The 16752-nt window shown below is 53.2% G+C and overlaps 6 protein-coding genes across 6 annotated transcripts; 1 reads left to right on the forward strand and 5 right to left on the reverse strand.

Annotated features, from left to right (window-relative positions):
* Positions 1-533: 533 nt before the first annotated feature.
* J4E93_002751 (uncharacterized protein) lies at positions 534-2753 on the reverse strand (the record flags this gene model as incomplete). Its single annotated transcript, XM_049340692.1, has 2 exons — positions 534-2547; positions 2749-2753. 2 exons carry the CDS (start codon positions 2751-2753, stop codon positions 534-536), a joined length of 2019 nt encoding a protein of 672 aa, XP_049201574.1.
* An 872-nt stretch (positions 2754-3625) lies between these two features.
* Positions 3626-5509, forward strand: J4E93_002752 (uncharacterized protein; the record flags this gene model as incomplete). Its single annotated transcript, XM_049340693.1, has 5 exons — positions 3626-3836; positions 3882-4091; positions 4144-4324; positions 4372-4952; positions 5169-5509. 5 exons carry the CDS (start codon positions 3626-3628, stop codon positions 5507-5509), a joined length of 1524 nt encoding a protein of 507 aa, XP_049201575.1.
* Positions 5510-5695: 186 nt separating this feature from the next.
* J4E93_002753 (uncharacterized protein) lies at positions 5696-7344 on the reverse strand (the record flags this gene model as incomplete). The annotated part of the gene is made up of 2 exons (XM_049340694.1): positions 5696-6634; positions 6691-7344. The coding sequence occupies 2 exons, from the start codon at positions 7342-7344 to the stop codon at positions 5696-5698; spliced, it is 1593 nt and encodes a 530-aa protein (XP_049201576.1).
* A 248-nt stretch (positions 7345-7592) lies between these two features.
* J4E93_002754 (uncharacterized protein) lies at positions 7593-11693 on the reverse strand (the record flags this gene model as incomplete). Its single annotated transcript, XM_049340695.1, has 1 exon — positions 7593-11693. One exon carries the CDS (start codon positions 11691-11693, stop codon positions 7593-7595), a length of 4101 nt encoding a protein of 1366 aa, XP_049201577.1.
* A 607-nt stretch (positions 11694-12300) lies between these two features.
* On the reverse strand, positions 12301-13386 carry J4E93_002755 (uncharacterized protein; the record flags this gene model as incomplete). Its single annotated transcript, XM_049340696.1, has 1 exon — positions 12301-13386. The coding sequence occupies one exon, from the start codon at positions 13384-13386 to the stop codon at positions 12301-12303; it is 1086 nt and encodes a 361-aa protein (XP_049201578.1).
* A 420-nt stretch (positions 13387-13806) lies between these two features.
* Positions 13807-15238, reverse strand: J4E93_002756 (uncharacterized protein; the record flags this gene model as incomplete). Its single annotated transcript, XM_049340697.1, has 4 exons — positions 13807-14136; positions 14259-14398; positions 14474-15095; positions 15158-15238. 4 exons carry the CDS (start codon positions 15236-15238, stop codon positions 13807-13809), a joined length of 1173 nt encoding a protein of 390 aa, XP_049201579.1.
* Between the last annotated feature and the right edge of the window lie 1514 nt (positions 15239-16752).

Consider the following 16752-nt stretch of genomic DNA (forward strand, 5'->3'; position numbering starts at 1 on the left):
CCACCCCACCCCTGCGCCCATCAGGGAGACGTTATCTACAAAAAAAGAACTTCATGTGAATAACCACCGTCAAAACTCCGCCCCTGTTCCCAGCGCATGGGAATTGCAGGAATTGCAGGAACAGCTTTATCGGAGGTATCGTGGCGGATCCACACGATTTAAAGCCGGCTTAATAAAGTGCGTTCGATCTCAGTAACGCAATCCATCGTAGCTGCGAGGCATGACGTTGAACAGTGGAAAGTGACGGCTGTCGGCACAACGGCCGGAGTGCAGGAGGCGATTGGGGTATCCTGGTGTGAATGCGGCTAGGTCAGCCGAGACGATGGCGGCGCTCGCACTGGATTTTTGACTCGGAACTGAAAGGGAGGTTCGGTGAATCTGTTGTGACAGCTGAGACACCCTGGTTGTCACCGCTCGAGTCAGTCTATTGATGCAACGAGCGTTTCGTCTTGGCGATGGCTCCTATGGGGCAAAATCACGTGTCGTATGAGGTACTCATCGAACAAGAGGATCTATGTGCGAACACTGTAGATTCACCAGCCCTGACCGGGCATGCCAGCCCAAGCCGGGATTGGCCAGTCCCATGGACTACCATTGTAGTTCATCGAAGCTTGTTCCATGGGGAAAGCCACGCAGCCAAGATTCATGCCACCACGGGTAACGCTCGATTGGGAGCCGAGAGTGTCCAAACTAATGAGCTCGGACGTTTGTGGATTATCAGGACCTGGTGTCTGGAATTGCGACTCTGCCGCTAATTTGTCCCTTAGGGCCATCTTTTGTCTGATTTGCGTCACGATAGCAGGTGGATCCGATCGTTCGGACGGTATTGCTTCACGTGCCGACCAAGCTTGTAGAACAAGCCCCCCGAAGAGTGTGAAGAAAGGGTTGTTGGGTTTGGTCTCCACCGGACTGTCCTTTTTCTCGAGGTCCATCAACCGAGCGGCGCAGTTCTCGCTCATTGCCTGCCACAATCGATCTGCGAGTTGGCCTAGTGGGCGTATCTTCAACTCTTGGGCGAGATGAATATATGCAGGGAACGGGAAGTGCATGTAGACGATCCAGCGAAAGCTTGCTATGAGGGGCGAGGTCATCAGCAACGTATCGTACTCAAGCATACGGCGCGCAAATCCAAGACCAACGTCGCGCTGCTCCTCACTTCCTTGCGAAAGTCCCTTCGAGTTGGTTGATAGGTATTGTGCAAACCCGATCTTTGCAAGTGATGCGCGCGCCATCCACATGGTCAGAAAGTGCAGCGGGTTTTGAGTATCGCAATGCGAAAGAAACTTTTGCTCTATCGTTGACTCAAAAGCAGCAAGTTCGTCAAGCGCTGAATAGGAGGCATCAAATGCCTTCTTGGAGAAGGACTTGAGGGCCGGATTGATGAAGTCCAAATGAGATGTGCTTTGACGAATGAACTCGCCAATCTGACTGCGGATGACTGGAAACAAGGCTTCGGAAATGACCCCAGACTCAACAGGAGCGGTCTTGGTCTCGACTCGTAGGTTGAAATCGTTAACATTGAGCGGAGCTTTGCAGTCCCATGTCGGGAGTAATGTAGTGGACTTGCTCTCGGTCATTTCAGACATCCTGTTGTCAAACAGTGAGAGAGACCACCATAGTCTTCTGCGCAATTCGGCCTCTAGTACGCAATGCTTAGAATTGGCAGATTCGGCATCGATACCCATTCGCTGAGCAATGCGAACAGCAGCCCCTAGCATGGAAGACAACGACCGTGGGTCTGTGTCTGGTTTGAGCGAGACCAGGTAGAGATGAAGAGCTGTTAAGCACTCTCGATCGCTGGACTTCAAGAAGTTACAGTTCAGCAGAGCTTCTCTTGCACCCAACTGGTAAGATCTGATCAGGTCCGGCTTAGGCCTACCAAACCAGGATTGACACTGCTCCTGGTTGAGGCTGAAAACAGCCATGCAATAAATGGAGAACATTAGGGCCTCCAAATTTGGATCGATTTGTGAGATGTCGCTAGCGGCATCGATAATGCGTGGCTGGAGGGTAGGCGTATGAGTGAGCTTCATCAATGGGTCGACATTCTCAAGGTACAGTTGCCAAAGTTTGAACACCTGGCTTTGCGGGGGATGAAGAACGGATAGGTCCACGACCGTACTACGTGAGCAGAACAATAGGTCTTCGCTACGGTGGAGTGTCTGCGCATAGAGGTTATCCCAGGCTTGCACAATCTGCGCTTGCCGTAGTGCGTGTTGCGAAGAGCCGCTGTTCTCGGAATCGTCGTCGCTGCCGTCGTCATCAGCATCGTATGCTGATCGATTTAAAGCACGCCAAAAACTCCTGGCACAGTTAGTAGTGTCTTTTCCAAGTGATACAGTTTCTGTGTACTTGGGTTGAGTGTTGTCGGTATCTGATGTCGTGGACGATTGCGCTCTGGCAATCTCCTGTCCATGACTGGCGTTACTTTCGTGAGGCCCTGTGGATAAGTTCGAAGATGCATGTAAGGGTTGGAAGGCAATGCCGTTCGTCTTCAAGAGGTCTTCGTAGTGGCGAAGACGCTCTAGTAACTCCCGTTCGGCAAATCTGCGACGCCGTTGCCGTGGTTGCGTCGCTGCAGAAATGCATTGCACGCCCGCTTTCTTGCAGTTTGAGCAAGGGAAATTCCGGTCACATTTGACCTTCCTTTGCGCGCATAGCACGCACGATAGCACGCGCTGTGACTTGCTTGCATGCGCTAATGGAGACAGTGCATCAGCACTGAGTTCAGGTGTGGGTATATCAGACGACATGTCAAGGGAACGAGCTCTCTGTCGTGATAGCGGATTTGATCAGGTATGCGAGCGTAGAGTGTGAGGCCACCATGAGAGCAGGTGGCGAGGCAGGTGCTAACCAGGCAGCCAGGCAACCAGGCGCGAGGCGCTCGCCTGGACTCTGCTTATCCCGGGCTGACTGCAACGAAAGAGCATTGTGGCTTCATGTGAGAAATGTGGGCCCTTGCGACGAAGAGGGCGGTTCGCAGGATAGCAGGCAGGCGCAAGAGGGTGCCCAGGCTCGTCACCACCGTGACGCGTGAGGCTTACGTAAACCGCACTTCCCGCTTCAGTCGCGTTCCTCAACCATGTTCACTTCTTTCTCTCGTTCCAGCAGTGGCGACATGGCGTCCATCGAAATATCTCCGCAATCTTCGCATTCGTTCACGCGTACTATCTCCGATGTATGGAGTTCATGTGCGATCCGCGATGGCGTGGTGACGCGCATCGACGCCTCAGTAAGATGCGGCAAGCCTCTCGGTCAAATCTAATCCCCGAGCCCATCACGTGCTCTCTTTCCTCTCCAACACCAACTCTGGGCATTCAGGACATTGAATTGTTACAACACATCGAATCGTTAGTATGCGTTCGGAGAAACTCTGGTATCCTCTACCCGTCCTGAATCACGCATCACCATGCAACAGGTCGAAGTTCGCTTCCAAGTTTTGCGTAGACCGCCTCCATGTCGGACATTTCTACTTCCCGAACGGGATTGTATTGCAAAACACCATTCGGGACGTTGCACATACCGAATGCACATATAACAGCCAAGCTTCTCTTGACAGTGTTTTAGTGCATCCAATCTCAAGTTTCTCTCCAAATCCCACTGCGCCTATTCCAAGGTTTTCGCCATGACGACAGCATCTCAACTTGGGACTACAGTGGCCCAGCCCGCTAGTTTGCACGAAGATCTTGGAAAAGATGTCTCAAATTCAGCCTCTGGAGCCAACGAGTACGCAGATTCCGAGGAAAACTATAAGCCCAAAACGCTCAAGTTTTGGCTCGTCATCATATCGATCTATCTGGCCTTCTTCCTCGTCGCTCTCGATCGTATGATCATTGGTACGTTGAGCCCTTCCATCTCCGGTCCATACTAACCTTCTTTAGCTACTGCTATACCAGCAATTACAAACACGTATGGAACCATCGCGGATATTGGATGGTACGGCAGTGGCTATATGCTTACGTGCGCAATCTTCAATCCACTCTTCGGCAAGATATACCAGCTTTACGATACTAAATGGACGTTTCTGGTATCAATCTTCCTGTTTGAAGTCGGCAGTGCATTGTGTGGGGCCGCACCTACCTCTGTTGTTCGTAAGTAACCCACCAAGTCGCAAGATGATACACTCGCTAACCATCATTGAAGTCATCGTCGGTCGCGCAGTCGCTGGCATTGGAGCAGCTGGGCTTCAGTGCGGTGCGGTCATGATCATCGTACCTCTCGTACCACTGCGAAGGCGACCCATTTTCACTTCCTTTCTCGGTCTCGCATTTGGAGTGTCATCTGTATTGGGGCCCTTCATTGGAGGCACCTTCACGGATAACCCGTAAGTCTCCCGACTTTCTTCATTAGTCACGATTAACACGCAAATAGGACTTTGACCTGGAGATGGTGCTTCTATATAAACCTACCCATCGGCGCCTTGACCTTCGCATGCGTGTTCTTCTTCCTGCATCTGCCTTCTGCGCCTAAAGAGAAGCTGTCCATTCTCGTTCAGCTCAAGCGCCTCGACCCAATAGGTCTTCTCTTCTTCGTACCTTCTATGGTATGCCTCATCCTCGCTCTCCAGTGGGGAGGTACGACCGATCCATGGTCAGCACCGAGAATCATCGGCCTGCTCGTCACGTTTGCAGTTACTTTCATCGCATTCCTGGTGGTGGAATTTACGATGCCAGATACAGCCATGGCTCCGCCTCGGGTTATCTTGAACCGCTCGATGGGCGGTGCCATGCTGTTTGTCTTCCTCCTCGCCGGAGGTATGATGAACGCTGTATACTACGTCGCCATTTGGTTCCAGGCAGCCCAGGGCCAGTCTGCCATGCAGGCTGGTGTACGCACGATCGCTTTATGCACATCGCTTATTGTCTTTGGCATTGTTACAGCGGTGGTAACTCAGAAGATCGGCTACTATGTTCCTGCTATGCTCCTTTCGGCCGTTGTCGCATCAATCGCCAGTGGCCTCCTTTCAACCCTTACGCCGGATTCGAGTGCTGGCGAATGGATTGGCTACCAAATCTTCTACGGGTGTGGACTTGGATTTGGGGCACAAACAGTGAACTTGGTGCCGCAGACTATTCTGCCGCGTTCAGATGTTTCCCTGGGCATGGCGATGAGTGAGTTTCTCTGTACAAACTGCATGTGAGACATACGCTGACTTCGTAAACCTATAGTATTCTTCCTAAATCAACAGGGTGGTGCTATCTTCCTTGCTGTTGGACAAAATCTGTTCTCAACTCAGCTTGTAAAGCAACTATCGGGCAACTCCGATCTCGATACCGAAGCAATCATCAACACTGGTGCGACAGATCTGCGGCAAGTGGTACCGGCGAAGGATATCGACACGGTGGTGTCAGCGTACAGTTACTCGATCACTCGGGCGTTCCTGCTAGCAGCAGCACTCAGCGCATGCATGATTCTTGGAGCGTTGATGGTGGAGTGGAGGAGCATTAACGAAGGCGCAGGGAAGTCGGCAAAACAAGCTTCAAAAGACGTAGAGAAGGAGGCTGCTTGAAGTCAAGCACCCTACATCTGAAATACATGGCAATGAGGCAATCGACGGCGTTGGGAACAGAGGAAATGTAACTGTAGAAGAGTGTAATATAGCGTCATAGAATCTAGTAGACAATCGATCGTTATATAATGAGTTTTCTCAAATCCATTGACACAAATCGACGAGCCATACCCCAGCTTCTTACAACTAATTGGCCAAATTACTAACATCAGCACTGCGCATCCTCTCCTTTGACACCAAGAGCTCTTTCGGAAACCACTCCGATAACTTCCCACTCGGCCTCCCCGGAACTTCAGGCAAGTCCTCATCCTCACTCCCAGCAATCATGATACCAAGCGCAGCACCCGAAAGCCAAGCCCACACCATACCTTCCCCGGAGAAGCCCGCTGCAATCCACTCTCCACACGAGCCCTTATCTGACAACGCGCGTTTGCTTCTCTTAGTATCTCGCCCGGTCAACTTTGCATCCAAGGGACCCACCAACGGCATGAAATCGCCAGTCAAACCAGTGATACCAGACCACAGTTGCTTCACCTCGGCGCCAGCACCCCACTTGGGATGAAAGACTGCTGGAAAGACACCCGAGATGTGTGCGGTGGTTAGAGGATCTAGTAGAGGTCCATCGTCGTACCGACCGACTTGATCAATGCCTTGCTTTAGCGATCGGAAGAAGCCGCCTCCAATCATCAAATCGCCTTTGGAACCGCTTGTGGCTGGGGGCCTTTGTGTGACGTAGTCGAAGCCCTCGCCGTAGACTACACTCCACGAGTGCATGCCGTCAGCATATGGGAATGCTTGTCCTGGTTGCTGCGCGGACATGTGGGATCGTGCGCCCACGATCTTGCTGCGTAGCCCTGGGACAAGATGACTCGCGAAGCCGTTCGTGGCGTGGACGATATGGCGGGCGAATATGGTGCCTCGGGTAGTTTGTACAGCGTATGGGAAGTCTTCAGGCGCCGTGTCTAGAATGCTAATTGACTCTACGGGAGTGTTCGTCTCGATAGAGAGTGCATCAGGGAAATCGTTAAGAAGATTGTTCCAGATGGATGCAACGAATCGGTATGCCCAGATCGCACCTGCTTGGTAGGATAAGGCACCGACGACGCTATTGTTCACGCCGAATTTCTATTTTCGTCAGCGTCAAGAGTCCCTTGGCTGGGTCCCAAGGGGTGTCATCGAACCTTCTGTACTTGGTCACCCTTCCATGCGGTAATCTCAACCTCCGGCAACCATTTCTTCAACTCCTCAACATCAGCGACAGCCTTGGAGAAACTGTGATTATCCAAAAAGAAATCGACAGTGTCGACCTTTCGAGCTTCGGCAGCCTCAATGCCTTCGGTGTCACATAACTCTGTCAAGTACTTGACATGTAGAAACTGGAAACGCGCCAGGGCAGCAGCACGATGTTTTGGTAACAGCTTGCTGAATCGAGAGAAGCTATCGTACACCGCAGGTTTGATGTGGCCGCCATTTCGAGCAGTCGCACCACTGCACAGCTGTCGAGCTTCGAGGACCACCACTTTCTCATCAGTGCGGACGTTGCGACGGTGTCGCTCGTGGAGTAGCGACCGTGCGACAGCAGCGCCAGCTATCCCGGACCCGATGATGACCACATCCGCGGTCTGCGGTAACTTGTGCGAACTTGCATCGCATAGTTGAGGGTGTGGGGGGTCGCTAAGCCAGTACGTTTGAGATGGCTTGGGGACCGGAAGACCCGGGGATTGCGATGCCCGCTTCAGAGCTTGATCGAACTCGGTTGACAAAGCTCTCAAGAGAGAAGCTGCTGCAATGAGAGTCTTGGCTGTGTTTTGCAGGATTGAGAGGACTACACCCATTTTGACTCAAGACTGAGATATCTGATTGCAAATCTGCTTGTTGTACGAGGATGGAGAGCCCCTGTCATGATTTCCTTGGCAAAGTGGATGCCCAACACGATGTACGAAACAACAGAATACCTCGCCTCTGGCAAACAGTCGTTCGGATGCTGTAAATCTATCATTTCCGTATCGTAAATGCCTATAATAACCACCCTAAACGCCAGCCGTCCCATGCATACCTAGTCGCGTCTCCCGTCAAGCGTGCTCTAGCCGACCCATCGCCTAGCACTCTTGAACATGCGTGACCACGGGCCAAGTTCGCCCCATCCTTCTACGTCTCGCGGGATATAGCTTCCAACCTCCTTCAAGATAGTGCGTTCGGGGTGCGGCATCATCGCCAATACCCGGCCATCGGTACTCCTCACACCGCTGATACCCATTGGACTGCCGTTCGGGTTGTATGGGTATGTCTCGGTTTGCTTTCCGTAGTTATCCACGTAGCGGAACGACACAAGGTTTTCGTTGTATAGCGCCTGTGGGCTCGAAACTGAGGAAGCAGAGTTGGAGAAGTGAGCGCGTCCCTCGCCGTGCGCGGTGACGATGGGAAGTTTGGATCCAGCCATGCCATGCAGGAAGACAGATGGCGGTGTATTGGGTCCCTTGGGATCGAGCACTTCGACCATGCAGACACGCGCTTCGTATTGCTCAGACGCATTACGCTCGAAGCTGGGCCATAGCTCCGCACCAGGGATCAACTCCTTCAACTTGCTCATGAACTGGCAGCCATTGCAGACTCCAAGGGCGAAAGTGTCTGGGCGCGCGAAGAACGTTTGGAATTCTTTGCGAGTGTTGGGGTGCAAGAGGACGGACTTTGCCCAGCCTTGGCCTGCGCCAAGCACGTCACCGTAGGAGAAACCACCGCACGCCGCGATACCCACAAATCCAGCGAGCGATACGCGCGAAGAGATGATGTCGGTCATATGTACATCAATGGCAGTGAATCCAGCCTGGTGGAAAGCAAATGCCATCTCGGCTTGGCCGTTCACACCTTCCTCGCGAAGAATGGCTACGCGGGGCTTGGCGGTAAAGGGTGACTTGAGGTTGGACATGAAGGGTAGAATATTTTCGGCAGGCTTGAATTTGAGGTTGTACGACAGGCCTGGGTCTTTGTCGTCGAGGATGTTCTTGAACTCAGCATCAGCGCAAGCAGGGTTGTCTCGGAGCTTTTGCATGCGGTATGACGTCTCTGCCCAGCGCTGCTGGAGCTTCTGGCGTGTGCTGCGGTAGACATTCTGGGTGCCGACATAGAAAGAGATGTCTTGTTTTGTGGCCTCAGGTACGCGACCGATCTTCTTGATCATACCTGGAGGCGGCCCGCAGGTGGCGAAGCAGCGGTTGAAGGCAACTTCGTCCTTTTTCCTGATCTGGAAGACAGCTCCGAGCTCTTCGTTGAATAGCGTTTCCAGAACATCCTTGGGTTCGCTTGACGCTGCGATGCCGTCGAGCATGACCTCAATACCGCATCGTCCGGCAAAGGCCATCTCAACAAGGGTTGTGAAAAGACCACCGTCAGACCTGTCGTGGTATGCAAGCACAATATCCGACTCATGAAGTTGTTCGATCGCATCAAAGTAGTCCTTGATGATATCGGCGTCGTAAACATCGGGTGCTTCATCACCAATCTGCCCGAATGTTTGTGCAAGGGCAGAACCGCCCATGTGTTTCTTCCCTGCTGCGAGATCGACGAACATCAGGACAGTTTCACCGACATCCTCCACTCTCTCCAGAGCGGGTGTCCATGTTCGGTCAGTGCGGTTGACGGGTGCGAAGGCCGTGATGACGAGCGACATGGGTGCTGTGACTTCCTTGGCCTCGCCGTTGTCGGACCACTTCATCTTCATGCTCATCGAATCCTTGCCGACGGGGATTGAGATGCCAAGCTTAGGGCAGAGATCCATGCCGATAGCTTCGACGGCTTCGTACAAGGCTGCACCCTCTCCGGGATGGCTACTTGCAGACATCCAGTTGGCCGAGAGTCGGACTCTAGATAGCCTATCGAAGAGGCTTGCTGCAGCAATGTTCATCAGAGACTCTGCGACTGCCATCCTGGCAGACGCGGCCGGCGAGATGAGCGCCAGGGTAGGCTTCTCGCCCATAGTCATAGCCTCGCCAGTCCTGACACCAGCCAGTAGCGATGTAGCTGTTACCGATACATCAGCTACAGGGACCTGCCATTTGCCAACCATCTGATCACGGACAGTAAGGCCACCAACGGTGCGATCTCCGATGGTGATCAAGAAGGACTTGGAGCCTACGGCTGGTAGGGTGAGAACTCGGTCTACGGCTTCGGCGATCAAGCCATCCTTGGGTGTGTCGGGGATGTACATTGACAAGCTGCTGTCAAAGGCGGGAAGCCTCAACTTGCGGCTCTCGACGATGCGGGACATCTTTGGTGGCTTGCCGAAAAGTGTGGCCATTGGAAGATCGATGGGTGTAGGGTTCTCCTTGGAGTCCCTGTCGTTCAACACGAGACGCTGCTCCTTGGTAGCCTTGCCAACAACGGAGTAACCGCATCGCTCACGGTGGCAGATGCGCTTGAACAAGTCGAGTTGGTCAGGGCTGACTGCAAGCACATAACGCTCCTGAGCCTCGCAACACCATATTTGCAGTGGGCTCATGCTCTTGTCAACATTGTCGATCTCGCGTAGCTCGAAGATGGCGCCGAGACCAGAGTCGTGAACGAGCTCGGGTAGCGCGTTGGACAGACCGCCAGCTCCGACGTCGTGAATGAAGAGGATGGGGTTCTTGTCGCCCATAGAGCGACACGCGTCGATGACTTCCTGCGCGCGCCTCTGCACCTCGGGGTTGCCCCGCTGCACACTGGCAAAGTCAAGGTCGACCTTTCCTTCGCCGGACTGAATACTGGAAGCTGCACCGCCACCAAGTCCGATGAGCATGGCGGGTCCACCGATAACGAGAAGGTGCGAGCCAGCGGGTACAACGTCAGGGTCCTTGAGCGCGTGCTGCGGCCTGACGGTGCCCACACCACCTGCCAGCATGATAGGCTTGTGGTAACCCCGTAGCTCCGACTCCTTCTCGTTTGTGAAGACGCGCATGAGCATGGTGCGGAAGTAACCGGTGGTGCATGGGCGGCCGAACTCGTTGTTGAACTGGGCGCTGCCGATGGGTGCCTCGAGCATGATGTCCTGGCTGCTGGCGATGTGCGCGGGCTTTCCGACGTCCTTCAGCTCCCATGGGCGTTCGAAGCCCTCGATGTTCAGGTCGGAGACAGTGAAGCCCGCCAGTCCAGCCTTTGGCTTGGATCCACGTCCGACGGCTCCCTCGTCACGGATCTCGCCGCCAGAGCCCGTGGCGGCTCCTGGGAAGGGCGAAACCGCCGTCGGGTGGTTGTGCGTCTCGACCTTGCAGAGGATGTGTACCGTCTCCTTGGTGCCGTGCCACTCGCCCGTCAGGTCGTTGGGTGCCCAGAAGCTCGCCTCCTCGCCGTTCAAGACAGCAGCATTGTCGCTGTACGCGCTGACCACGTGCTTGGGGTTCTTCTGGTGGGTGTTGCGGATCATGCCAAACAGCGACATGGGCTTGCGCATGCCGTCGATGGTGAACTCGGCATTGAACTGCTTGTGGCGGCAGTGCTCCGAGTTGACTTGCGCGAACATGAACAGCTCGACGTCGACTGGGCCCCTCTTGAGTTCTTGTGTGTATGCCTCTACGAGGTACTCAATCTCCGACTTGTCCATGGCCAGGCCCAGCTCGCGGTTGGCGTGGTCGAGGGCGGCATGGGCGCTGTTGTACTCGTCGAACTTGATGGTCGTGGCCTGCGCAGGCTGGCCCTGGCCGAAGATGGCGTCGAGGTTCGGGGCGGTGCGGCTGATGGTCTGCGTCATGCGGTCGTAGAGATGGTCGCGGTTGGGGATCTCGTCGGCTTCGAGGGTGCGGTCGAAGGTGGCGGCGATGACCATGCCGCGCTCGATGCGCTTGACTGCGCCTTCGAGCGTGCAGGTGCGCGCGATCATAGAGGCGAGGGAGCTCCATGGCGATATCGTGCCGGCGCGTGGGCAGATGTAGAAGAGGACCGTCTTGTCGTCACGAGGCTCGCCGCCGCGGTTGACAGCGTCGAGGAGGGTCTGGGCGAGGCGGTCATCGCTGCTGGGGTATTCGCCGTAGTGCAGAATCTGCTGCAGCGTCTTCAACTCATCGTCGCCGAGTTGCTTGAGGGGGTTGACAAAGTGCACCCACAGCGAGCGCACTTCCGTCGCGCCAATGGCCTGGGCGAGGCGCTGCAGGCGGAAGTCGGAGAAGGCGGACGAGCCCGGCAGGATGAGATAGGGGTCCTCGTTAGACGCCATCGTGTGTGACGCCGAGTCGCTTTCTGGGAATCGTAATCGCGGGTGTCCGAAGACCAGAGCGATCGCGGGCGCGTTCACATGGCGGGGGAGGGGGGAACTTTACAAAAAAAATCGGCGCGCGTCACTGCCGCCGAATCCTTGCTCTTTTCCGCGCCGCGACTTTCATCATCCTTTAGATCCGTCTAATTACTATTTCCGATACAACTAAGCCATTGATTGATTCGCGATAAAGTTCCAAGGTTTCGTATGTAGCCTGGTGTAAAGGCAACTTCGCGTCTGATCTTACCCACCTAGGTATGCTCAACTCAAGGCCGTCTTTGCCTCAGCATCCGCAGGCCCGACGCGATCGTTGCAATTTCCTGCGTATCCTACCTATATCAGGATTGCGGAATTACTCAATTGCGCTGCATCTCCTTTATCTCGAATGCAGTGCCGGAATATCATGTTTGAGGGCAATTACCCCGTTGTCGATATAGTCCGACATCGCAACGGTACGCTATCCAACCAAGAACGGCGTATCTCAAGTTTTGGGAATGTGAAACTTGCTCTTATATCTGTCAAAGATGCCATTGCCATGCCAGTCGACATCTTCGGCTGTCTGAATGTCTCAAAAGCTATCCAGATGCACGCCCACTCCCTTCTCTGCGGCCAACTCCATCAAAGCTTTGCCAATCGCGATATCCATAATACCCACGCCGACACTCTTATATACAACAAACCCCTCTTCAAGCCACTTCTGCACCTCGTCATCGTTCCTCAGCCCATCCACCTTCCCCACCTCAAGCATCTGCTCTGGTTTCAGGCCCGCTGCTACCAGCTCACCAGCCTCGTCCATACATCCTTTGATGCTATCAACAGTGATCAACCCTTGGTAGACCCGAGAGGCAAAAAGACCGGAAGGATTGCTGATTTGCTCCAGTAGGTGCGGATCAATCTCTTGCATATCCAAACGATAAGACCCGATTGCAGCGATATACCGAGACTTAGCAAGGCCAGCGTCCGATGTAAGATACGAAGCCGGGAACAAGGGAGATGTACTGGGTGTTGTGCAGAACATGACATCTGCTTCTGTGACCAACTTTTCCAGTGCATCTTCCTTGTCATTGAAAATATCCATCTTGATATGTTCGCCGACTTTCGATTGTGGCAGTGAATCAAGGAGTTCCTTCGCTCTTGCACTTGACCGGTTGACGACTGTGATTTTCCGAATATCGTTCCCTTTGAGGAGAATAGCAAGGCGAATATGCCACTCAGCCTGCTTACCCGCTCCAAATACCACTATGTTCTCAGTCTTCTTCCGGTACCGATACAGCAGCATGCTACCCAGCGCTGTTCTAAACGCCGTCAACTCTGCCGCATTCAACACGCCTATGGCCTGTCCTGATGCATCGCAAATCGTAAGAACACTTCGCAGTGCAGGCTTGGGCTTCTCTCCCGGTGGAGGGTCTTGAGATGGTGCGACACCGACTATCTTCACACCGATGGATGATGGTGTCGTTGCGGACATGAAGAGGCTGACTTGGCCGTTTGGTCGCGCGACATGCGCGCGATGTGGTTGATAGGGAGCTTCATCGTTGCATGAGTATTCTGTAAGAGCTTGATTGAGTGCTGATGCGAGGTTCTGGACGTCGGATGGAGAAATGTTGTGGAGGAGGGATTGGATGTCGGCGTCGGAGAGGACGGTGAAAGTCATGGTGGTTGAGAGAAGGGCCGAATTCAGATGGTCCGGGAACTTGGTGGACTACGTTCGATGAACTTTATGCTGATCGTGCGATGGATTCCTTCCTTGTCTTCCCTTCTGCGCCCTATCTCGGTGTCATTTGCTGTTGCCTAGTGTTGAAGTTGCCGTTATATGCGGAGATGCTTGCCTGCGGGTACTGTCGGCCCATTACCCCACCATGTCTTGGGCGATGGGGGACGAACAAACAGCTCAGCAGCATACCAAGTTTATGATACTGAGCTGTTACTTCATCACCCTCCAGTTTAGGGCGAGTCTCCTGCTCAATGACTTCGTAAATGTGACAGATCTACCAATCTGACGTGGTCCAGATGAGTCGACTTTCTGCAATTCACATTCCACCTGGCAACTTGGAGAATTCAAAGCCGGCTCCATTCAGTCCTCTCGTTGTGGCCATGTGTGATGTGACTGAGATACAGGCGACATTGGTTCGAACGCGCTCTGCCGTGCGAGGTCTTCTTCTTGATCAACGCAAGGCTTGATATCGCCCAATCTGCGGAAGACATCACCACAGCTCTTTCGACGGATGTTACCAAGGCGTGGACTACCAGCGGGTTCCGAGGCGGTCTTTCGAAGCACTGGACTCCCATCTTCACTGACCACTACTTCGTGCTGATGAACAACTAGCATGTCGTCCTTGATCATGTCGAGGAAGTTGCTGAAGTCCTCCGTACAACGTTGATGCTCTCGTAGCTCTTCAATGGTCTAGAACGAGTCAGTGCTGGGTGATATCAAATTACTGCCGAGCATCACTCAGTAGATTCGCGAGCCGAATGCAGTAGGCAATTGATAGCAGCATTACGGGTATAATGAGACCTTAAGCTCACCTGAAGAACTGCGGGCTTCACGTCGACCGTCTTTTGCCCTCCTACTTCGTGAATTGAGAAGAAGGTGTCCGTCGGTATACTGGACTCACGAGGATTTGTCGCCAGGCGCATCTTGCCGTACCTTTCGACCAGGCCAATACCTCCGAAGTACCAAGTTACAAATTCTAGGTAAACGCACCCAAGGGCCCAAACATCGCAAGCAGTAGTCAACTTACCGTCAAGATCACTTTCTGGCGATCGGTAGGTACGTGAGTTGGGTAATCTACCAGTCTTCTGAGTGTCCCACATGTTTTCAGTGTTAAATCGAGTTACCCCGAAATCGGTGATCTTGAGAATGCCGTGACCGCCCGTGGCTGTAGGGTGTGGATACCAAAGGATATTCTGTGGTTTGAGATCCCCGTGCCGGCCAAACAGGTTTCTGATTGACTTGTTGGCATTCAAACCTCCAGATGTGGTGGCTTGGTCACAACCTTCTGTTCTCGTCCTGTTGGGGAGGTTGAAAGCGTTGAGGATTGATGTTCCAGAGAATGTCGCATAACGATGAATACTGTTGAGCCCATCTGCAAGACCCCGGCATTGTTCTATCAGCCATTTGTCTATCTGATTCTTTTCGGGTGGCGCCTCTGAATGTCGCTTCCAGTAGTCGAAAAGGTCAGCGTCAGCCCACGGGAAAATGAGATGATAAGCTGCGCGATGTCGGTAGGTAGCCAACACAGTGATGAGGTGAACGTGGGAATGCCTCCTCGTACTGAGCTTTCTTAAAACTGTCACTTCTTGGCTGAAGGCCTCATCGTCTCTTGAATTTAGAATCTTGATTGCGAAGACATTGGAGCGGCGCTGAGTAGGGACGTTTGTCAGCTTTTCTTTACGTCGTACAGCTGAAGCAATATAGCACTCACATCGGACTGGCTTAGACGGTGGTGGTCGGGATGAATCTTGGCTTTGAAGACTTGACTTGAACCCCCCTCTTTCGCAATCATTGTTTCCGAAAGAAAAGGCAATACAGCTTCACACTCCAGATCTTTATGCGACACACCTTCGCTTGGTCTGTCAAATATGGGTGCCAGAATCCACCGCTGTCGATCTAAAAAGTCATCGGCATCGTCTAGCCTTTTAAATCTGATACTAGGAGATTTATCCATTCTTCGACTGGTCATAGTAGTTGCGCGATCAACATCCTTCGGACCTTGAATCTTCTTAAGTGGGAGGTGTTCGTCGCAAAGTCCGGACTGCACAAAAAGTCGTATCTTAGAAGGCCGCTTCATAAGATACAGTATGGCGAGTATCTTCCTGTATGACATATAGTCCCCGGGAATGACCATAGTCTGCAGCGTCCTCGACGGCTTGCCCATCGTGCTATGGGCCTTGGAAAGGTCGGTCTGTACAACTTTGTCGTGTATGATGTCTCGAATGCGGGACTCCGGGATGAACCTTTGCTGGCGATACGAGATTTCTGAAGCTTGCTGAAGACTTCTGGTTATCGGATGAGTGTATTGGAGCTGTAGTCTGCTCAGCCATCTCTGCGCCAACACCACAGCCGTAAAGGTACCAGCATCCGAACGCTGATGTTCCTGCTTTACTTGCAGGTCTTTTGTCTGAGCTTTCGGCAGTATCTTTCCTGGTGTCCACCTAGTGAGGGCCCTGCCATCATGTCCACCCTTGACGTGTTCACCGTGGGTATCGGGAGGCACCCGAGTAGTCTTGAGATTCTCCGAAGTGTATCGTACGGTAGTCAGATCGGGTGACCGATGATCTAGCTCCTTCGATACCGTTGCTTGCGAGCTGCCTCCAGTGTAGGCAGACGTATTCGAGCCACACTCGAATAAAGGCACGCTCACTGGACGGATCTTTGGTTGTGTCTCTATACAACTGCATCAGTCATTGGGCTCAGACATCGTTGCACTAATAACGCACCTCCATTACCGGTGTCGGTGGGGCTGTCCTCCACACGAGCGAGCTCGTTGCTGCGCGCGCACGCACTCGCTGACGCACGTCTACTGCGTAGCTCTGGGCTCCGCAATCTTTCCTGAAATCTTTGGCCCAACGGAATCATTGAATCAACGCCAAATACTGGAAACCGAGCATGCTAATGGATGGATCCTAAGGCAAACAGGTACAAGGAAACCATAGGGTGTTCACGAACTAGGCTGATCTTCTAGCCTTAAGACCACACCAGGTGCAGTACTCCTCGAAGTGGCGATTTGACGTGGGGTCCAACACTGCGGGATTGCAGTACCCCTGCAGTCGGGACAGGCACAGATTTGTGTAAACAATCTCTTTCGCCCTGCCGTCAACCTTGGCTCAAGGATTGAACGCACGTTGAGTCTCTCCGTATCGAAATACTTGACTGGGTCTAGAACGTCTATGACGACAGATTAGTCAAGAACGACACTGTTCTACCCGGATGAGCAACAAGACACGAGGTGGTACAGTGAAGTAGAAGTCCTCCGCCTGAGTCTTACAGCCAACACCACCACGCTTGTGGCTATGTTAG

This window comes from Alternaria ventricosa, assembly GCF_023758065.1.
Source record: "Alternaria ventricosa strain BMP 2768 chromosome Unknown scaffold_4, whole genome shotgun sequence".
NCBI lineage: Eukaryota > Fungi > Ascomycota > Dothideomycetes > Pleosporales > Pleosporaceae > Alternaria > Alternaria ventricosa.